The 24358-nt window shown below is 39.6% G+C and overlaps 1 protein-coding gene across 1 annotated transcript; it reads right to left on the bottom strand.

Moving 5' to 3' along the window:
- Window positions 1-12584: 12584 nt before the first annotated feature.
- Window positions 12585-15562, bottom strand: LOC110136888 (small ribosomal subunit protein uS9-like). The gene is made up of 2 exons (XM_070466926.1): window positions 14691-15562; window positions 12585-13496 (listed from the first exon to the last, which is right to left on the bottom strand). The coding sequence occupies exon 1, from the start codon at window positions 15514-15516 to the stop codon at window positions 15091-15093; it is 426 nt and encodes a 141-aa protein (XP_070323027.1). The 5' UTR covers window positions 15517-15562; the 3' UTR covers window positions 12585-13496; window positions 14691-15090.
- Between the last annotated feature and the right edge of the window lie 8796 nt (window positions 15563-24358).

Below are 24358 nucleotides of genomic sequence, written 5' to 3'. Positions count from 1 at the left end.
CACATATGAGGGTCTCTACTCTTGTCCCAGGTCCTGCAAATATTAGAGGTGATTTGTTTTTCTTAAATTGACAATGCCACCCCATCATGTTTTATTTTGGGTTGTGTTTGCTAAATAAATATTTATTTAACCTATTTTAACTTTCTATGTAATTACAGTTTATGTGTGTCTTTTTAAAGCAGCATATAATTCCTTTTTTTTTAACCCAATCCAATTTTTTCACCTTACTTGCAGAATTTATTTAGTTTTATTGTTACCTTCTTTTCTACTTTCTTTTTCTTATGATTACTTGCTTTTTATACCTTCTTTTCTTTGTTTTGTTATATGTTTCTTTATCCTCCCCAAAAGTTTGATTTCCTGTTGGAATTCTAGTCTATGTTACATTTGTTTAAAAAAAACAAAACAAAACACCTCATTCCTCTATTGAAATAAAAAATGGAAAAGTATCTTTTTACTCCTCATTGCTGGAAAAAGAATCTTATTCCAGTTTTCTTTCCCTCATTTCCCATTCCTTCCTAGTATAAAATGAGATTTTCAAACCAGATTGTTATTAATTTTCTTCATTTTACAAAGTTCATTTCAGAAATTATTTGACATGAGAATTAAGGTTCTATAATAATATATATTTTTTTCAAATTGCTATCCTTGAGATCTTATTTTGATTCAACTTTCAGTAAGGAGAGTATGTATGACTGTGATAAGTCGCTTTCAGTTCAGTTCAGTTCAGTCCCTCAGTCGTGTCTGACTCTGCAACCCCATAAATCACAGCACACCAGGCCTCCCTGTCCATCACCAACTCCTAGAGTCCACCCAAACCCATGTCTATTGAGTCAGTGATGGCATCCAGCCACCTCATCCTCTGTTGTCCTCTTCTCCTCCTGCCCCCTAATCCCTCCCAACATCAGGGTGTTTTCAAATGAGTCAGCTCTTCCCGTCAGGTGGCCAAAGTATTGGAGTTTCAGCTTCAACATCAGTCCTTCCAATGAATACCCAGGACTGATTTCCTTTAGGATGGACAGGTTGGATCTCCTTGCAGTCCAAGGGACTCTCAAGAGTCTTCTCCAACACTGCAGTTCAAAAGCATCAAGTCTTCTGCTCTCAGCTTTCTTTATAGTCCAACTCTCACATCCACACAAGACCTCTGGAAAAACCATAACCTTGACTAGATGGACCTTTGTTGGCAAAGTAATGTCTCTGCTTTTTAATATGCTGCCTAGGTTGGTCATAACTTTCCTTCCAAGGAGTAAGCTTTTAATTTCATGGCTGCAATCACCATCTGCAGTGATTTTGAAGCCCAAAAAAATAAAGTCAGCCACTGTTTCCACTGTTTCCCCATCTATTTGCATGAAGTGATGGGACAGATGCCATGATCTTAGTTTTCTGAATGTTGAGCTTTAAGTTGCTTTAGTCGTTTCCAACTCTTTGTGACACTAGGGACTGTTAGGCTTCTCTGTACGTGGGATTCTCCAGGCAAGAATGCTGGGGTGAGTTGCTATGCCCCACTCCAGAGGATCTTCCCAACCCAAAGATACGTCAAGTAATTTTTAATAGAAATTTTAATTTAGTGGTTGTAGTTTCAAATGCAAGAAATAACACAGAGAGATTCCCATATATGCTTTACTTGGTTTCCCCTTCTTGCAGAACTTTACTACACTATCACAACCAGGATATTGACAATTTACAGATCTTATCCAGATTTCCCAGTCTTACTTGTACTCCCTTATTAGTGTTTGTAAATGTGTTTATTTCTGAATAGTTTTATCACGTGTAAGTTTTCGTATCTTCCACCACAGTCAAGATATGGAACTGTTTCCTCCCCAAAAAGATCCCTCCCTCACACCCACTCTCTGACTACATTCACCCCATCCAGTCCCTAATCTCTGATGTTGACTAATCTTTCCTCCTACTCTTTCACTTTCTCATTTCAAGAATGTTATATAAAGGGAAGCATACAGTAATTACCATTGAGGATTGAATTTTCACAAAGCATAATTCTCTAGAAATTAACACAAGGTGTTGCATGCATCCATGGTCTGTTTCTCTTCACTGCCGAGTCGTATTTTATGGTATAGATGTACCACAGTTGAACCATTCATCTTTTGAAGTGTATCTAGTTTTTTTTCCCCAGTTTGAGGATACTACAAATAAAATTTCTATGAACATTGGTGTTCAGGTTTTATGTGAACCTAAGTTTTTAATTCTTTTTTAATACATGCCAATTGTTAAATCATATGGTAACTGCATGCTTTGTTTTATATGAAACTGCCAAATTGTTTTCCAGAGTGGCTGTACCACTTTACTTAAGCAATTTTTAAAAGAAAGATATAAATTTATATTTTTCTGGGCTCTTATTTATCTCCAAAAGTCTCTTTGTTGCCTTCACACATATGATAAATTGGCTGGGAAAAATGCACTTGTTTTGCAATAGCTTTTCCTTAAAATTCTATAAGATTTGTTCCAACATCTTGTACTAGTCTAAGTTTTAGAGAAATCAGTGTCTAGCTCAATTTTTGTTTCTTTGAAGATAACCAGTTCTTCCTATTTGGTTACTTCATATGATGTTTTCTTTTTCTTTGCTTAAAAAAGCACAAGTATTTAAAAAAAGGGGGGGGTGGTATCTTTTTAACATGTTATGTGAAACATGTTAGTTTTTATCTCTATTTTTAGGCCTTTGATTTAGCCCCCCAAAATTTCCTCAATTAAGTGTTTGATCATAGATTCTGTTAGGTTCTGAGCCCCGCCATTCTTTGCAGTGTTTACTACCTATGCTGTCATCATTTTTTTCTTTCATTTGTTTTTCTTTTTACATTCTGAGACAGCATTGCAACTTTGGGTGTTTTTTTCTTTTCCATTAGTGATTCATTTTTACATAGTGACAATTCAGGTTTTGAACACTTACAACAGGAGTTAAATTTTTCTTGCAATTTCAATTATCTTTCAAACTTCCAATATCACTCATACCTTATTTTTCACATCATTTGTCTCTCCACCAGCCTCAAGAGGTCATAACTTCTCACTTTCAGTCGAAATTATTGAGCATGCTTTTTTCCTCTGGTTTGCATAATAAGTTGCTTTTGAAGGCATGTTTCCCTCTTGCATTTTCAGAAAATATTCACTTCCCTTGTGCTGCAGTATTTTGTACATTTTTTAGTCGAAAATGTAAATTTTTTCTAAATTCATAAAAAAACAAAATTCATCATTTGAACTAATCTAAAGCATACAATTCAATGGCTTTTAGGACCTTCATAACACTTTATAATCATCACTGCTATTTAAGTTCAGAACATTTTCATCACCCCCCCAGAGGAAACCCTGCACTTAAGAAGTAATCACTTCTCATTCCCTCCCATCCCTTGGTCCCTGGCAACCACTTATCTGTCTTCCGTCTTTATGGATTTGCACACTGGATATTTTGTATAAATAGCATCATACAATTTGTGGCCTTTTGTGTCTGACTTCTTTCACTTAGCATATTGCTTTGAAGTATTTTTAGTTAGATTTTTTTTCTTTGATCATCATTCTTACCCACATAGATTAATTTGGCTACCATGTTTATTAGGAGGTAGTGTGGCGAGGTTGCCACCCTGGTTTTGACTTGATGACTGGGATAAGCCCCTTCTCCACTCTCTGTCTAGCAGAAGAGCACATAATTGTGCCAAGTCTTATCCTCATCACCCCACTCCTCCCCACCCCCCATGCCTGTTGGCTTTCATCGAGTGTAGTTCTACTGGAATCAGACTGAAATCTCACCTCCCCTGGCTAATTAAATAGCCTGCATGTGAACTTTCCTGGTGGTTGAGTGGTTAAGAATCCACCTTCTGATGCCGTGGACACTCAATACCTACTAAGATCCCATATGCCATGGATCAACTAAGTCTGCATGCTACAGTTACTGAGACTGCCTGCTCTGGAATCTGAGTCACAGCTAGAGAAAAGCCCATGCACAGCAGTGAAGATTCCTTGTGCCTCAACTAAGACCCAATGCAGTCAAAAAGAAATTAAAAGAAAAAAAAGGCTGAATGATTTTCAGAAAAAAAAAGTAGAACCTAGAGTGAGGTAAATCAGAAAGTGAAAAACAAATATTGTATATTAAAGCATATATAAGGAATCTAGAAAGATAGTACTGATGAATCTATTTTCAGGGCAGCAATGGATACGCCGACATAGAGAACAGACTTGTGGACACAGTGGAGGAAGAAGAGGGAAGGGCGAACTGAAAGAGTAAGATTGAAATGCATACATGACCATATGTAAAATAGATAGCTGGTGGGAATCTGCACTATGACCCAGGGAGCTCACACGCTGTGCTCTGTGACAACCTAGGGGGTGGGACGGAGTGGGAGGTGGGAAGAGGTTCAGGACGGAGGGGATATATGTGCACCGATGACTGACTCATGTTGATGCATGGCAGAAACTAGCACAATACTGTAAAGCAATTTTTAAACTTTTTAAAAAAGAAAAAAGTCACTTCTTTGACTAGTGTAAAAATGTTTAATAATAATAGCTTTGAAAATTGATTCCTTCTGGAAAATTAGCGAGTTAAAAAAATATTTTCCAAATTTCAGTGTTCAGGATGGTTTATGTCTCTGAAAGGCAGAATATCACAGGGCTGAAGAACTGAGGTTCAGAAGTCTGGCAGCCTGGATGGATGGTTGCTCTGTCACTGACAGGAAGACAAGTTCCTTAACAATTCTACACCTTGGTGGAGAGAAATATAATACTTACCTTAGAGTATCATCTGGGGAATTAAATAAATTAAGATATGTAACACATAGCTAACTTAAAGGGAGGGAATAGGTTGATAGCTGGTAAATTAGAAAAAAAAAGATGAATAATGTTCAATTTAAGCATACGTTTTCAGCCAAATCATAAGACACATTATTATTCGATTTCTATATTTTCCGTCAACGCAGAGAGCCCATGATTTTTTCAAATTTCTTTTGCATTCACTGTTCAACATACAAAGGAAAGCAGTAACAACTTAGCATTTCTGATTTCTCTCTTCTAAATGCAAAGTTTGTTCCTGGTCTTTTGATCTCTACTCCCAGATATATCCTTGTCCAATGTCATCTGCACTTTCTGGCAACTCATCATGAGCATGTTACTCCTCAGGCTATGATACCACCCTGCTCGGAAAAGTTGGATCAAAGAAATGTGTGCCCAGTGAGGGTCCACATCTGCCTGGTCCAAGTCTGCCACCTTCCTGGGATCAACAGGGAGCAATTAAGTCACCCTCTAGAGAGATGAGATTTTAGGTCCCTGGATAGTTCTATCATGCAGCCAAGGAGAAGAGTTTTCTCTTAACATCCATTCCTAAATTTCCTTCCAGGTATACCATGCTATAAATTAAAGTTAATCGTTTATCCTTCGTTTCCTCTTTAGCCAGAGCCTTTGACTTCGAGCATTGCAGGAAAAGGCACGTGACAGACAATTATTTATTCCAAAGTTTTTGGTTTGTTTGTTTTTAATTCTTACAATGTTGTATTGGTTTCAGCCATACAACAATGAGAATCAGCCAAGCTTATGCATATATCCCCTCCCTCTTGAGCCAAGTTTTGACACAGTCACCTCTGGGTAAGGACCTGGGTATATCTTCCTTTAAAGAAAGATCATTTTCCAGGAGAAGAGATGACACTTCTTGGAAATCTAAGGCCTTCTAAAATGATGTATGTCTGTGGAAGCACAGCAGGGGAGACAGATTCAGAGGATCTACATTTTAAAGAAAAGATGAAAAGGCCAGAGAGGTTATTGGGGTTTGCACATTGGGAAGGAATCACCCACCCACCTTACTAGATAAAAGACTTGCAAGCCTTCAGGAAAAGTGACTGGGAAGGGATGTTTCTGCCTATTTGGAGTTTTCAGAGCTAAAAATAGAACTCTTTTTTTTTTAATGTTGTATGTAAGAGACAAGTACTGTACAATGACAGTCATACCCTGGTCAATGGTCATATCCCATTACTAGGCTAATGGACTGACCATCTTGTCTCTGATTTTAAACAGTCAAGGCTCTGAGCTTGTGTGTGCCTTAATTACCCTTACATAAAAGTGTTTAATTCAGAAAATTAATACAGATGGTTAAATAATATAGTTACCCCTTACCTCTAAAGAATGTGGCCATTTGTACCTCATATTCTATGGGAACAGAGAGTCTGACAATCAGAGCTAGCTGTGTTATTCACTGGGCATTTGCTTATTTCATATTACGTAACTGATTTCCTCAGTGCCTGGCCCATTGACCATCATCAATGAGTGTTAGTTAATAGTATGAATAAATAAATGAAGTATGATTATTAGCTCTGCCTACCTATAAGAATTTTAGTTAGCACCATTTGAAAAAAGATGGGTTACAATGCTTACAAACTGAATAATGTCATATACAAAAGTTAGTTATCATTCAAATTATTAACAGTAACTGTTAATAAAACTAATAAAGTATATAAGCAAAAAATTAAAAGATCTTTATGTGCAACCAAAAGAATGCTTCAAAATCCAAGAAATTGATTTCCTGTATTATATTCATAGAAGAAGAAGAATGTTTTAAAATTATTACTTTCCCCAAATCTAAGCACACTGAGACTGTCTTAATACACAAAATAGTAGTTTTTGATTCTGATCACAAGCTGCCAGTTAGAAGACTGGACATGGAAATGATGGGGCAAATGAGAAGCTGACAATAAGAATAGGGACTGGGAAAAAAACCATTAAAATTTCTGGATTCAAGGAGCAGATTATGATTATGTAATTTAGGTCCAAGTATCCCACTCTTAGACAACCCTATGAATATCATTTTATTGCAGCATTTTGCAACAACTGATTTTATTAACAATGATGAAGACAAGTTAATTAGCTTGAATATACTCTAGTTAAAAGGCAAAGAAATGATTAGGCCTCATCTTTGGAATAATTTCCATTAAAAATGCTTCTTAAAATTTGGGGTGCTTTAGAGAGCAGTTTTTAACATGTGGGAGAGGAGTGATTATATAATTCAATATCTTATTCCCCAGAAACCAGGTTTTGTCTGCTACAGAGGCTGGTATTAAGTCAGTCTACTAAGCCCAAACAAGGCCTTGGCCTTCCCTCCTTCACATGGAGGATGTTCCAGCTTGTAATTTCTTTAAAAAAAAAAAGTTTTTTTTTTAAATTTTACTCAAGTATTATTGATTTGGGAGAGCTTCCCTAGTGGCTCAGATGGTAAAGAATTTGCCTGTAATGTGGGAGACCTGGGTTTTAATCCTTGGGTTGTGAAGATACTCTGGAGAAGGGAATGGTTACTCACTCAATATTCTTGCCTGGAGAATTCCACTGACAGAGGAGCCTGGTGGGCTACAGTCCATGGGTCACAAAGAGTTAGACATGACTGTGTGACTGATTGACTGATGTTGCTGATTTACATTGCTGTGTTAATTTCTACTGTACAGCAAAATGATTCAGTGATACCTATACACATTGTTTATAATATTCTTTTCCATTATGGTTTATCACAGGATATTGAATATAGTTTCCTGTGCCTTGTTGTTTACCCATTCTCTACGTATTAGTTTTCATCTGCTAACTCAAATTCCAAGTTTATCCCTCCATCTTGGCAAACATAAGTCTGCTCTCTCTGTTTGTGAGTCTGTTTCTGTTTCATAGATAAGTTCATTCGAGTTGTGTTTTAGATTCCAGATATAATTGATATATGTTATTTGTCTTTGTCTGACTTACTTTCTTTAGTATGATAATCTCTAAATCCACCTGTGTTGTTACATTACTTCATTTTATGACTGTGTAATATTCCATTATATATATGTATACCACATCACCTTTATCCATTCATCTGTCTATGGACACTTACATTGGTTTTACGCCTTGACTACTGTAAACAGTGCTGCAGTGAACACTGGGTCCATCTGAAATCTGTATGTGCTCAGTCATGTCTGACTCTGCAACCCCCTGGACTGTTGTCTGCTAGGCTCCTCTGTCTATAGGATTTTTCAGACAAGAATACTGGAGTGGGTTGCCATTTCCTCCTACAGGGGGTCTTCCCAATCCAGGAATCAAACCTGTGTCTCCTGCTTTGCAGGCAGATTTTTAACTTGCTGAGCCACCTAAGAAGCCTGAACATTGGGTACATGTATCTTTTTGAATTATAGTTTCAATGGATATTGTTGTTGTTGTTATTTTTCAGTCACTCAGTCGTGTCCAACTCTTTGTGACCCCATGGGCTGCAGCACACCAGGGTTCCCTGTCCTTCACCAACTCCTAGAGTCTGCTCAAACTCATGTACATTGAATCAGTCATGCCATCCAACTATCTCATCCTCTGTCATCCCCTTCTCCTCCTGCCTTCAATCGGTCCCAGCATCAGGGTCTTTTCTAATGAGTCAGCTCTTTGCATCAATCAGGTGGCTGAAGTATTAGAGCTTCAGCTTCAACATCAGTCTTTCCAATGAATATTTTGAGATTTCCTTTAGGATTGACTGGTTTGATCTCCTTGCATTCCATGGGACTCTCAAGAGTCTTCTCCAACACCACAGTTCAAAATCATCAATTCTTTGGTGCTCAGCTTTCTTTATGGTCCATACGTGACTACTGGAAAAACCATAGCTTTGACTGGATGGACCTTTGTCGGCAAAATGATGTCTCTGCTTTTAAATATGATGTCTAGGCTGGTCATAGCTTTTCTTCCGAGGAGCAAGCATCTTTTAATTTCATGGCTGCAGTCACCATCTGCAGTGCTTTTGGAGCCCAGAAAAATAGTCTCTCACTGTTTCCATTGTTTCCCCATCTCTTTGCCATGAAGTGATGGGACCAGCTGCCATGATCTTAATTTTTGAATGTTGAGTTTTAAGCCAGTTTTTGTACCTCCTCTTTCACCTTCAACAGGAGGCTATCTAGTTCCTCTTTCCTTTCTGCCTTAAAGGTGGTGTCATCTATATCTGAGATTATTGATATTTCTAACTGGATATATGCCCAGGAAAGGGATTGCAGGATCATTCTTGAAGTGTAGTCCATAAAGTTCCTGCTAACAGATCTGAAAGTCCATTTGTAAAGTTCTTATAGGTAGATAGCTCATAATTTCATACATCCTTACCAATTTATTTATAGCTTACTAATGGAGATATTAAAGATAATTAAAATTTTGTGTTTGTAGACTAAATTTAGCAAGTTCCCTGGGTTTCTTGAAGATTCTAAATCAGTATTATTCTAAATACATGACATGACCATCACACAAGGCACTGTGGCTATGCAAAGGTCCTACTGTGCATGTACATATAGGTTACAAAAATGCCCAATTTGGGGAGAAATTTCCACTTTGTTGTTAGATTTGCTATCTTGAGTCAGTTTTAATTTTTAATTGGTGCTCTTTTTCGCTTTTTTAAGTATAAATAATTATTTAACCTCTGTTATTAGTTCATTGTGTTGTGGGTTGTTTGGTTAAAGACACTGTGGTAAGACATAATAATTTAAATGGAATATTATTCAGCCATTAAAAAGAACAAAATAATGTCATTTGCAACAACATGGATGAGCTAGGAATTGTCAACTGAGTGAAGAAAGACATGGAAAGACAAATATCACATGATATCGCTTATTGTGAAATCTAAAGAAAAGGTACAAACTTATTTACAAAACAGAAGTAATCACAGATGTAGAAAACTCATGGTTACCAGGGGAAAGGAGAGGAGGGGTAAACTGGGAGATTGGTACTGACAAATACACACTATTTTATATAAAATAGATAACTAATAAGAACCTGCTGTAGAGCACAGGGAACTCTACCCAGTACTCTGCAATGCCCTAAAGGAATCTTAAAAAAAGGAGTGAATATATGTATAACTGATTCAATTTGCCGTCCACCTGAAACTAACATAACATTGTAAATCAGCTATACTCCAATAAAAAAAAATTCTTGAAAGAATATATATATGTATAACTGAGTCACTTTGCTACACGGTAGAAATTAAGCACAACATTGTAAAGCACCATGTGTGCTAAGTCGCTTCAGTCATGTCCAGCTTTATTGCAGCCCTATGAACTGCGCCTGCCAGGTTTTCTGTCATGGGATTCTCCAGGCAAGAATACTGGAGTGGGTTGCCATGCCCTTCTCCAGGGGATCATCTCCACCCAGGCATCAAACCCATATCTCCTATGATTCCTGCACTGGCTGTGTTTCCTGCACTGGGTTTCTTACTACTAGTACCACCTGAAAGTGAAAAGTGTTAGTCTCCCATCTGTATCCAACTCTTTGCAACCCCATGGACTGTACCCCATCAGGCTCCCCTGTCCGTGGAATTCTCCAGACAAGAATACTGGAGTGGGTTGCCATTCCCTTTTCCAGGGGATCTTCCTGACCCAAGGATCAAACCTGGGTCTCCTGCATTGTAGGCAGATTCTCTACCATCTGAGCCACCAGGGAAGCCCCCAGATCAATACAATTTTGTAAATTTATTTTTAATTGGAGAATAATTGCTTTATAATATTGCATTGGCTTCTGCCGTACAACATGAGTCAGACATAAGTATACATGTGCTTCTCCCTCTTGAACCCCCCCACGCTCCACACTCCATCCCACCCCTCTAGGTTGTCACAGAGTACCACTGCTTTGAGCTCTCTGTTGTGCAGCCAGGTCCCAGTAGCTGTCTATTTTACATATGGTAATGTATGTTTCTATGTATTCTCTCAATTCATCCCACCCTCTCCTTCATCTGCTGTGTCCAAAGTCTGTTCTCTACGTCTGCATCTCTACTCCTGCACTGCAATATTTCTGACTTAAAATTTCTAACTACTGGGCTTTAACACATGTGTGTATTATGTGTGAAACATGACTCATTCTCTATTACTAAAACATATACAGAATATGCATTCATGTTTTGTTTTGTGTGCTCCCTCTGTATTTGTGCTGTTTATACTATTAAGGTACTTATAATGAAATTACTGGGCTATTTTTTAAGTTTATAGAGCATAATATCATACTATAAAACTGTGACAGAAGCTAATCCTTTTCTCCTATAAAGTAAATAAGAAACAATTTGTAGGTGCTTCTAGCAAGTTTATTTATGCAGTTTAGCTCTCTCTCATGCTTTGGGCTTCCCAGATGGTGCTAGTGGTAAAGAACTCGCCTGCAAACACAGGAAATATAAAAGGCGTGGGTTTGATCGCTGGGTCAGGAAGATTCCATGGAGGAGAGCAGGGCAACCCACTCTAGTATTCTTGCCTGGAGAATCCCATGGACAGAAGAGCCTGGCAGGCTACAGTTCATAGGGTTGCAAGAGTGGGACTCAACTGAAGTGACTTAGCCTGCATGCAGTGTTTTGTTATCTCAAAGTTGTTTTCTACTAAAATAGAAGGGGAGGTGATGGAGCTGGGCGTGGGGAGGAGGGGAGTGTGGGGGAGAGAAGAGAGTCTTATAAATCACTGAAATCATACTGCTGTCCTGAATGAATCACTCTGTGTGGATTCCAGATAACTCAACTCCCAATGTACATGGAGAAGCTTCCAAAATATTTTTGCCCCAAATCTTATAAACAAGCTGTAAGCAAATATGTGGGGCTCCGTTGCCCTGCAAACAGAATCTCCTGACTCTCCTGGCTGGTCCTCTGAACACGCAGAGGAGAATTTACTCTGGGATCATTTTAATCAGCCTGAGGTTCTCTGCTGGCCAAAGGAGTGTAAGAATTTACATTCCCCAGAATGCGCTGTCTGTCCTCAGCTGAGCTGCTCCGCTCAGCTTCCTCTCCACCCCCAGGGTGGAGGCTTTTTCTAATCCCCTCTCTCTTCTTTCCAGATGGCTGGTCAGGCCCCTCTCAGACACTCCCTCCTACAGCCCTTAGCCCGATGCTCTGGGCCTAGTTTCTACCTCTCCGCCTTGCCTCTTTATATGGATATAAACAAATCTTTCTCTCTTTAATTCGTGATCTTAACTTCAGTCTGTATGCCGCCCTTAAGATTTTCCCTGGATAGTCCATGGAGGAGGAGTATAATGGCTTTTCACACCTGCCCCAGAAGGTCTGTTTCCTGGGCAGAGCTTCCAAAACATTCCTTGGAGGCATTGTTTCTGGTTGGGACTGGTGCTAAACAGGTGAACCTCCCAGGCCTGCAGCTGATTGTCTCATGATGGAAATACTTGCATATGCAGAAGCTGGTGCTACTCAATGAACCCTTCATCTCTGAGTTCAGCATACAACTTCTGTGTACAACTTCTGTGTACAACTGCTCTCTTCCCTGTATTTCTGTTGAGTTTCAGGAAATGATGTAGAAAAATGTGGCAGAGAAGCACCCCCACAGAGTGACGCGATGATTGCCTAGCTTTCTGGTTGGCTCTGAGTCAGGAGTCACAGAGTGAGGAAACCAGCAGGAGAGATGAAATGCTTCGTCTTCTTAACCTCCATCAATTTTTCAAGCAAGAATGTTGTGTTTCAACAAGGTGATGAGTGGATAAGTGACCAACCTTTATTCTCAAGTCCATCTCTATCAGCCTTATAGGTTGTGAAAATTCCTGAAAGATTCTACCAGGCTAATTTCTTTTCTGAAGTATATATGTGTGTGTGTGTACCATTTTAGAAATTCTAGTGATAAATTAGAAAGGATCAAACAATGTCACTGTCATTTTGAAAAAGTATATTTAATAAAGTATTTAAATTGAAAGCAGGAACATCCAGTTTCAAAAGGCATCTCTGCGTGTCTTCTCCCACAGTTCTATTACAATGACAAGAGAAAAAAAAAATAATAAAGCAGCTCTGAAAACCAAGGATCACAGTTAATATCCTGGAAAAGTCTTGCAGTTCAGTTCAGTTCAGTTGCTCAGGCATGTCCAACTCTTTGCAACCCCATGGACTGCAGCATGCCACGCCTCCCTGCCCTTCACCATCTCCCAGAGTTTGCTTAAACTCATGTCCATTGAGTCAGTGATGCCATCCAACCACCTCATCCTCTGTCGTCCCCTTCTCCTCCCGCCTTCAATCTTTCCCAGCATCAGGGTCTTTTCCAATGAGTTAGTTCTTCGCATCTGGTGACCAAAGTATTGGAGTTTCAGCTTCAACATCAGTCCTTCCAATGAACACCCAGGACTGATTTCCTTTAGGATGAACTGGTTGGATCTCCTTGTAGTCCAAGGGACTCTCAAGAGTCTTCTCTAATACCACAGTTCAAAAGCATCAGTTCTTTGGCACTCAGCTATGTTTATAGCCCAACTCTCACATCCATACATGCCTACTGGAAAAACTATAGCTTTGACTAGATGGACCTTTGTTGGCAAAGTAATTTCTGTAGTTTTTAATATGCTGTCTATGTTGGTCATAGCTTTTCTTCCAAGGAGCGAGCATCTTAATTTTAATTAAAAGTCTTGTAGGTATTGCTAAAATATCTAGCAAGCATATTTAGTAGAACTGGATAGAGAACTTGTTTCTACAGGCTTTACCTTTTGAAATATAAAGTCCCATATTCTCATAGTTGGTAGGAAGAAGTTTAAAATTTCCCCCATGATCTGCTCCTAGCTGGGACATCCATGGCCTACAACTGGAGAAAAAGAAAAAGGAAATCTGTACAGTATCATTGTGAAGATAGTGATTTAAGACAGAAATGCTTCTGTTTTGACCATGTCCATTCTGTGCCTGACTCCTATTAGCATTCTCTTTCTGTGTGTATGCAGAAGTTCCAATTCACTCAGAAGAGGAATTGTTTCCCGGACAGAGTTTCCTGTCCATTTAGAAGAAGCATTGTCTTAAATGACTCTGGTACTAAGTTGGAAGAGTGACACAGTCCTAAGACTGATCCACTGCTCATTTGAATGACAGCCACATACAAAAACCTATCCTGTTAAGTGGACTCTTCCCTTCTCTGTACTAAGCTCAAGTGAAAATAGAAGAGAACAAATTTTATCCACAGGTAGGTAGACAACAAGATCCCAAAGACCCTGTACCCTGAACTGAGAGATTTTCATGCATGTATCTATTGCAGAAGCCTCCTTTAGATAAAATGAAAAGGTTTCTGTAGGTCTAAGAAAACGAAGCAGAGAATAAATGAATGAATATTCCCCTTGATTCTAGAAGAAAAGAACAAGATAAATGTCTATAAGAAAGGAAATGACAGCATTGACCTTCCCTATTGCTCTCCATTGGGGAGGAGTCTGCATGGACTCAAGAGCAACTGTGTGGGACCAAGGATCTGGCTGAGTCTCACATTATTAAAGGATAATTAAAGAAAAAACAAACACACAGTGGCACAGAATGGAGAAAATGCACAGGGCACTGCAAGGGAAAGGAGTATTTTTATCTGCAAGTTTTGAAGGCACAGTTCACCTCTGAAAACTATTTTTGACAGGAAACACAAGACATTTCAAAAAAGGGTTTCTTGGTATTCTCAATAAGACAGGAATTTACAGCTCCTGAGAAAGAGCGAATAGGCTTATATTCTTTGAAAGATCAAACATAAAGAAGAGATGCAAAAACAACAGCCCAAGGAACAAGCTAAGGGATAAACTGAAACTAAAGCAAAGCTAATTTTGAAAAAGTACCAAGTAATGAAATTAAAACACTAATGGCAAAATTAAGGGTAATTTTAATTCTATTATTCAGGATTTTCTGCAATTTTTAAAGTATTTTTTCATAAATAGGAAAAATAAAAGTAATTAATAAGGCTACTGTTTTAATTATAAACAGCAATACAATAATGTAATAGAAAACTTAAAAGTAAAAAATATGTATAACTCACCCCTCATTCATCATTATGTGAACTCTCTTCCTTATTTCTTTCATACTTATATTTTACATATTTTAATCATGCTATAAATCCTTGTTTCAATTTATGTTGTTTAGGGACTTCTGTTCATTTTCAGTTTTGCTGTATAATCTTCATGAGTGTTCAATTAATAGCAGCAAAACATCTCACCCAAAAGCTTTTTGTAAATATGCTCAGTGACTCTCCTATTGATGGACATTTAAATGACTCAAAGTTTTAAAATATGAATGATGTTCAAATAAATGGTTTTGTATAGTCAGTCTTTTTTTTTTTTTTTTTAGTTCCTGAAAGCTTAAACCCCACAACATTTATTATAAAGGTGCTATACAGGGAATAGCACCTGATCTTCATGATGAGCTTATCGGTAGGATTTCTAGTAGCGGGCACGGGCACCAGGACCTCCAAACTTTTTGGATTCGCAGCGACGGGGATCGGCTACCAGCAGGGTCCGGTCGTACTGGATGAGGATGTCTTTGATCTCCTTCTTGGAAGCCTCATCCACATATTTCTGGTAATAGGCCACCGAGGCTTTGGAGATGGACTGGTGGATGGCGTAAATCTGGGCCACGTGACCACCACCCTTCACTCGAATGCGGATGTCCACACCAGCAAATCGCTCCTTGCCCAGGAACAGAACAGGTTCCAGTAACTTGTATTGCAGCGTGCGCGGTTCGATCATCTCCAGGGGTCGTCCGTTCACCTTGATGAGGCCATTACCTCGTTTGCAGTGCGCCACGGCGGTGGCTGTCTTCTTGCGTCCGAAGACTTGCACCGACTGCAGAGGGCCCTTGGACGGCATGGCAGCAGACGTGGAAAAGAGATCCTCACCGCGCGGCGCCGCAACCGGAAAAAAAGCTATAGTCAGTCTTTTCATTCTTTATATTAGTTTTGTAATTTAGATTCCATGCAGTAATTATTGTTCTTCTTACTTTTAATAATGACTGTTCTAAATTAGGTATTATTATCATCTTCATCTTAGTGGAAGAGAAAATTCAGTCTTAGAAAAGGTATGCACCTTGCCCAAGTCTCACCATTGATGTGTAGTGGAACTGTGTTCATACGAGGCCGTCTACAGGGGCAGTTCACACTGCCACAGTTCTTTTCAAAGCAGGTTCTTTGGAGATTAACATTGTTAACAGTTCCTATTTCATGGCACCTTTAACAGCAATTGGATATTTATATTACATTTTTGATGATTTAATAAGTAAGGGTCAGATGGAGGGGAAAATAACAAATTTTTGTCCTGATCTTGGCATCCTACGAAGTGGTATTATTTTCTTTTCTGATTATAAAGATAATCTAAGAAGATTGTTTTCCCAGATGGAGCTAGTGGTAAAGAACCCGCCTATCAATGCGGGTTTGATCCCTGGATTGAGAAGATTCCCTGGAGAAAGGCATGGCAACTCACTCCAGTATTTTGCCTGGAGAATCCCATGGACAGAGGAGCCTGGCGGGCTACAGTTCATGCAGTCGTAAAGAGCTCGACATCAGTGAAGCAACTTAGCACACACACAAGAAGATTGTCGAAATGCAGAGCAATGCCTTCAAATGATGAATAACTAGACTCATTCTAACTCATACTGTAAACTCATGTAAGCAGGAGCTATTCAACACAAATCAGAAACAAAAACAAATTCTTGCAAGAATAAATTAATGCACTAAAAGTAATCTATATAACAGGTGGATGCCATATTCTAGATATAATGTACTACTAATAAAAAGCATCTTCAAAAAGTCCCAGAAAAGAAACCCTGTTGATTCACTGGACAGGGCTTTTGACATGAAAGCCAAAACTCAAAACTGCAGATTTTCACACAACAATAATCTTAACAGCTCTAACAATCTTGCCTTGTATAAAAATTGTAGGGCTTCCTTGGTGGTCAAGTGGTTAAGAATCCACCTAATAATGGAGGGGACACATGTTTGTTCGTTCCCTGGTGCTGGAAGATCCCAGATGCTGTGGGGCACCTGAGTCTGCGAGCTGCAATTACTGAGTCCACGTGCCCTAAAGCAACAAGAGGAGCCACTGCAGTGAGAAACCCTTGCACTGCAGTAACCCCCGCTCACTGCAGCTAGAGAAAGCCAGCGTGCAGCAGCAAAGACCCAGTGCAGCCATAAATACATAAATAAATAAAAAGCAAATAAAATTATTTTTTAACTGTATTCCTAAGGGGAAGAGGACAATTACCAAAATAAACCCCAAGAGAATAAGAAATAAAGTAGCCTGCTTATATCTATATAACATCCAGATTGCAAAATAATGTGTTTCACTCTGAAGTACTTGATTTCTGATTGTAAAGACCACAGATGGCTACAGTAGTTTATATTTGCCACATGAATGACAGCTTTTTATATTTTGGTTTGAGGATACTTGTCAAAGGGGCTTCCCAGGTGGTGCTAGTGGTAAAGAACCTGCCTGCCAATGTAGGAGACATAAGAGATGCAGGTTCGATCCCTGGATCAGAAAGATCCCCTGGAGGAGGACACAGCAACCCACTTTAGTATCCTTTCCTGCAGAATTCCCTGAATAGAGGAACCTGGCAGGCTACAGACCGTAGGGTCATGGATCCCATTTGTTCCACACCTGCCTTTCTACTAGGACTCCCATCCTCACCAATGAAAATCTCATGGAAACCTTGGATGGAGCAGATAGAGATGGGGCCAAGCTGCATGTACACGAGGGCCTGATGGAGTCAGGATGAGCACAAAGAACCTCCCATGAAAATGACAAATCAAGCAGAGGTGACCCTGTTCAGCACCCTTAACATCTCCATGTCAGTAAACATGCACCTTGGGCTTCTGCCTCCCAAGACTTCTAACTGCCTTACCAATTCCAAATGATGGGCAATTTGTTTTGGATCCAATATTTTCTATCCACATGCTCCCTTGGACTTGATGCTTCAAGTCTTCCCAAGATCCCAGACCCACTCCTCACCCTTCTCCTTCAGGAAACAGCCTTACCTACTCAGCCTTACCTATTCCCACACCAAACACCATTTAAGAGAAGTAAAAGCTCGGTCTAAAGCCTTTGGTCTCTGATGTTCTTAGCATGGAGGGTGTGAGAATCAGAGTAACGTAGAGGATAAGTCTTCAGCAGAATAAGGAAAACCAAAGGGTTAAAAGAAGTCAGAATTTTAGAGACCAGTAGAGAACCCAAGAGATTGATGATATCTTTATTAAAGTTGACTGCATACCAGTAAGTTTGGGCACTTATTCTGAAATGAACACAGAAGGCCTTGCAAAAATACAAGAGCCAAATGACCAATAACCATATGAAGAAACTCACAACATCACTAATCATGAGAAAAATGAAAATCAAAAACACAATAAGAAGAGTTTGGAGAAAAGGGAACAGTCCTACACTGTTGGTAGGAACATAAATCAGTACAGCCACTATGGAGTATAGTATGAAGTTCCTTAAAAGTCTAAAAATATAGTTACCATATGATGGGACAACCCCACTCTTCAGACAAGATGAAAACTCAAATCTTAAAAGATGCATGCACCCCAGTTTTCACAAGAGCACTATTGACAACACCCAAAGTATGGAAGCAACCTAAGTGTCCAGGATGGACGAATGGATAAAGAAGAATGTGGTACATACATACAATGGACCATTACTCATCCATAAAAAATAATAAAATAATGCCACTTGCAACAACATGCATGGATCTAGAGGTTGTTTTTTTAAAAGCCACAATGAGGTATCACCTCATAGCCATGAGGATGGCTACTATTTTAAAACAAAGCAAAACTAAAAGGAAAATAACAAGCATTGATGTGTTGGCAAGGATGTGGAGAAACAAGAACCCTTGTATACCACTTGTGAGAATGTAAAATGGGGCAGCTGCTGTGAAAACAGTACAGTAATTCCTCAGATACTTAAAAATAGAATTACCATATGATCCAGTAATTCTACTTCAGGGTGATAGGCAAGAAGTTAGCTGAGAGCAAGAAGAAGGCGCTCCTTTGGCTAACTGTCCAATAGCCACCTAATCCCACCAAGCAATTTGCCAGCCCCACTCCTAATATACCCACCAGTACTCCAAATATAGTCAAGGGGCCCTAAACATTGCCCCCTCAACCACCCACTGGTGGGACTTCCCTACTCTAGCGCATGTGTACACGTCACACTCTCCTGTACTAAAGTGACCTTTGGCAGCCATTAACTGTTGGACTCATTAACTGTTTATAAATATTCTATGAAATGCTCTTGTTCAGGCACTCAGTCATGTCTGACTCTTTGCAACCCCATGGACTGCAGCAAGCCAAGTTCCCCTGTTCTTCATCATTTCCTGGAGCTTGCTCAAACTCATGCCCATCGAGTCAGTGATGCCATCCAACCATCTCATCTTCTATCGTCCCCTTCTCCTCCTGCCTTCAATCTTTCTAAGCATCAGGGTCTTTTCTAATGAGTCAGCTCTTTGCATCAGGTGGCCAAAGTATTGGAGCTTCAGCTTCAGCAATGGAGCTTCTGTGAATACATGCATCTAATTATAACAGACTGAATTATGGAAGGATAGGCATGTAGAGTATCTTGTTGTATAACCTGAAGCTGTCAAGTAAAGCTGTGAATCAGTGACCCTCCTGGATTATGCAAATGACTCTGCCTTAAAAACTCTGTACCCCAGCCCCCCAAGGCCATTTGTCTCCCTTGGCATGGCCCACCTCTCTTTTGAGGTGTTCTCTTGGTTCTTTGGCTGCAAATAATATTTTTTTCTGGGCTCCAAAATCACTGCAGATGGTGATTGCAGGCATGAAATGAAAAGACACTTGCTCCTTGGAAGAAAAGTTATGACCAACCTAGACAGCATACTAAAAAGCAGAGATATTACTTTGCCACCAAAGATCCATCTAGTCAGAGCTATGGTTTTTCCATTAGTCACGTATGGATGTGACAGTTGGACTATAAAGAAAGCTGAGTGCCGAAGAATTGATGCTTTTGAACTGTGGTGTTGGAGAAGACTCTTGAGAGTCCCTTGGCCTGCAAGGAGATCCAACCAGTCCATCCTAAAGGAAATCAGTCCTGGGTGTTCATTGGAAGGACTGATGCTGAAGCTGAAACTCTAGTACTTTGGCCACCTGATGCAAAGAGCTGACTCATTAGAAAAGACCCTGATGCTGGGAAAGCTTGAGGGCAGAAGGAGAAGGGGCCGACAGAGAATGAGATGGTTGGATGGCATCACCGACTCAATGGACATGGGTTTGGGTGTACCCCTGGAGCTGGTGATGGACAGGGAGCCCTGGCGTGCTACAGTTCATGGGGTAGCAAAGAGCTGGACATGACTGAGCTACTGAACTGAACTGATCTTGGTTCTTTGTGTGGGCTCAGGGCTCAGTCGTGTCCAACTCTTTGTGTCCTGTTCTTTCTTTCCCTGTTGTAATAAACTGCCTTGCAATGGGTAAGACCTTAGATTCTTCTCGGTGTCCTTACCAAGAACCGAGGCCCACAGAAGGAAGAGTCTGCAGACTCTCCTTCCATTAACAAGGGTATATACCCAAAGGAAGTGAAAGCAAGGACTCAAAGAGATATTTGCCAAAGAAACCCAAGAGTCCATCAACATATGAATGAATAATGAAAAATATGATGTGTACATATAATGAAATATTATTCAGCCTTAAAAAGGAAGGAAATCCTGACATATGCCACAACATGGGTAAACCTTGAGGACTTTGTGTGCGTGCATGCTGTCAGTTCACTTATGTCTGACTCTCTGTGACCCCATGGACTGTAGTCCAATAAGTTTCTCTGTCCATGGATTCTCTAGGCAAGGATACTGGAGTGGGTTGCCATGCCCTCCTCCAGGGGATCTTCCTGACCCAGAGGTCAAACTGGATCTCTGTGTGTCTCTGGCATTGCAGGCAGATTCTTTACCACTGTGCCACTGGGGAACCCCTTGAGGATTTTATGCTCAGTGAAATAAGTCAGTCACAAGAAGACAAATGTTACATGATTCCATTTATATGAAATATCCAAGGTAGATAAAATCACAGAAAGTAAGAATGGTGATTTCCAGGGACTGAGGGGAAAGAAAATGGGGAGTTACCAGTTAATAGGCACAGTTTCAGTTTTGCAAGATGAAAAAGTCCTAGAGATTGGCTGCATGACAGTATGAATATTCTTGATGTTATGCAACTATGCACTTAAAAATAATTAAAATGGTAATAGTGCTAGTGCTAAGTCACTTCAGTTGTATTCGACTCTTTGCAATATTATGGACTCTAACCTGCCATGCTTCTCTGTCCATAGGATTTTCCAGGCAAGAATACTAAAATGGTAATAAATACATTAAAATGAATAAATAAGTATACAGAGAACATATATTGCACATGCACTATATACCAGTCTCTGTGCCAATGAACTTTAGAGTCTATGGCAGGAAAGCATCTTGAAATACAAATGTCTGTTCTTTGCTTTTTTTTCCCTCCTAGTTCAGCTCCCACAGAACCAGAAGGAGAAGGAGGGCAGTTTAAACACAGAGAGAAAGAAATAGTCAGTGTTCAGTGTTTTAACTTCCAAAATAAGCTCTTGATCCCAGATCCATCTGAAACAAAACTTTTAAGAGCCAAAGTTTTTGATATGCAAGAGGAAGGTTTTTAAGAGAAGAAAAGGCTATTAAGAAGCAAAAAGAGAAGGCCTGAGAGGAAGGAGGGCAGAGGAAGTTGCCAGAAGCTGGGCTTGAAAAGAAGATGGCGGGAGACCAGGCTCCCACGCTATATCCCACCCCCCAGGCTGACAGAGTAGCTGCAGGTCAACCGGACTCCAGAGCCGGAACGTTCTGCCGCAGGAGTAGAATGAGGCAGGAAGGGGATGAGCTGAGGCCCTTAGACCACTATGACCCAGTATTGAGCGTGGAACACCATGAGCTGAGAGTGGTAACTCATGCCACCAGTAGACAGCTCATCCAAGTTGCACACCTGTGGCCTGGTCCCACCACACCACCTGCCTCACTGACAGCCTCTCCTCAGGAGGCACCGTCCTGGAATGGTTGAAAGAGTGCTTGACCCCTTCACCCGTGTGTGACTGTGGGCACGTTACAACCTGTAGGGCTTAGAAGCAGAGATGATGCTTGTGCACATGAGTTACCGAGGGGCTGTCCTCCTGCAAAAGCTGTAAGAAGTGAGGGAAGCAGAGAAGGAGGAGGTCAGGGAAGATGGGCAAAGATGTGAGTGCAGCTGACATACAGCCTTGAGAGGCTTCTCACCTGAGAGGAATTCCACACAAGTACGACAAAGGAAGTGGCAGCAAGGCAAGTTTTAGGAACTGAATAGCTTAGAATGTACTGGAATTAAAGAAAGACATGCACCTTCCTAGAAAGTATACATTGTGTGTCCAGAACATCTACAAATCAACTGATCTGGGTGAAATTACAGATTTTCAAAGATAACAATAAAGTGTCAAAATCTAACAGAGAGGAGAGACCAATTACCCACAGAAAAACAGCACTTACCAAGACAGCAGGTTTCTTACAAGCAGCAACTAAGGCCAAAAGTCTAAGAAGTCTTACTCTTAAAGTGTCAAGAAGAAGAGGAGGACGGGAAGAAGAGGAGGAGGAAGAATAGGAGGAGGAGGAAGAATAGGAGGAGGAGGAAGAGGGGTAGAAGGGAGCTACTGACCTAGAATTCTACATTTCACTAAACTATTACTGAGTTAGAACAAAATAAAGTCATTTTCAGTTGTTCAAAAGCAAACAGATTACTATCAACAGACCAACACCCAAAAAAGTGCAGATGGAAGAAACTTAGCAAGGAGAAAAATATAAGGAAGGAATATAATGTAGGAAGGAATGAGAGTCCAGAAATATATCCTTACATTTTTGGTTACTCAGTACTCAACAAAGATACTGAGACACTTCAAAAGGGAAACGGTATTCTTTCAGTAATTCTTGCCATTTTTGCAACTGGTGTTGCAGTAATTAAATAGCCATATATACAATGATAAACTCAGACACTCACCTCACATTACATATATGAAATTAATCCAAAATAGATTAAAAATCTAAATCTAAGAACTACATAGAATTTGTCAGAGAACTCTTAAGTAATAATATTTAAGAAACTTAGGATGGACAAAGAGTTCTTAGATAGGACACCAAAGCATAATATAAAAGAAAAAACTGATAAATTAGATCTTATCAAAATTAAACACTTTTGTGCTCCAGCAGATAGAAAAGACAAGATAAGTGACAGATTGGGAAGATAGTTCTAAATTGTATATTTCATAAAAGACTTGCATCGGGAATACATAAAGAACTCATAACTCACTAAAAAGACAAGTACTTCAATTAAAAATGGCCAAAAGATTTTAATACACATTTCATTTAAAAGATATGTAAGGAATATAAGGCATATGAAAACATTCTCACAGGCATTAGTCACCAGGGAAATGCAATGGATACATAGGATACCTCTACACACTTATTATAAAAAGACAATATCAAGTGTCAGTGAGGAACCCTAACTAGAACCCTCATATGTTGCTGGTCATAATGTAAAATGGTATGACCACTTTGAAGAAGAGTTCACTAGTTTCTTAAAACGTCAAACATTACCTAGGAATTCCCTCACAGTCCAGTAGTTGGGATGCCACACTCTCACTGTGAAGGCACAGTGTTTAATCGCTCGGTTGGGAAACTAAGATTCCACAAACCATGCAATGAAGCCAAAAAAAATAAATAAATAAATAAAAACATGACTTACTATACAATGCTGCAATTTCACCTCTAGAAATCTATTCAAAAGAAATGAAAACATATATCCACATGAAGACATGCCTGTGAGCACAGCATCATTTATCATAGCTGCAAACTGGAACAAGACCATCAAGTGGTGAATAAATAAACAGAATATGGGGCATCTATACAATGGAATACTATTCAGCAATGAAAAAGAATAAACAGGCTACAACTTAGATGCATATTCCCTATTACTCTGTAAAAATGATGAGCAGAAATGCTGGTTTTTTTTTTTTACAACTTTATTAGTGAGTTTGGTTAATGTGAATTATTTTCCCTGAGTTTTATACATTGTGGAAAACTGACCAAATCCACTTTGGATGTCTCACTCGCCATGGTCCAGCTCTTGGAACATGTGAAGCCCAAGAGAGTGATAGCAGCTCTTACAAGACTCTCTCTGAGCAGCTGGCCAGCCGCCTTACCCCAGGCCTCCTATCTTCTACTTCATCACAACTGCAACAAATGAAATACATTTCTCTTTCTAATCATTTCCTGAAACAGATTACAGATTAGGATGTGTGTTTAGAAGCAGAAGGCTATCCTTCAAAAATTGGCATTAGGAAGAATAGCTAGAAAAAAGGCAGAAATAAATCAGAGCTGCTCTAGAAAAAGCTAAGAAATAGAAATACAGGGCTCTCTCAGGGATGAACGGGGTGACTGCAAAGGGTTCTGTGCTTCCTGGAGGGTAAGTAATGGCCAAGATGTCAGGTAGGGGTGATGTAAGGGAGGGAAGTCCTTCTGAGAAAAGAATCACTTGTACAAGATCTTGGATGCAAGAAAGATATTGGAAGGTTGTGAGAAACACAAAGAACTTTAGTGCAAATGGAGTACAGTAAAGGATGGAATGTAGCAGGAGACCAGGAGAGATCCATGATTTACATTTCATTAAATTCTTTGGATTTTACT

The sequence above is a fragment of the Odocoileus virginianus genome, chromosome 1, assembly GCF_023699985.2.
Source record: "Odocoileus virginianus isolate 20LAN1187 ecotype Illinois chromosome 1, Ovbor_1.2, whole genome shotgun sequence".
Classification (NCBI taxonomy): Eukaryota; Metazoa; Chordata; class Mammalia; order Artiodactyla; family Cervidae; genus Odocoileus; species Odocoileus virginianus.
The sequence above is the reverse complement of the archived record's forward strand: the minus strand, read 5'-3'. Positions and strand labels throughout refer to the sequence as shown.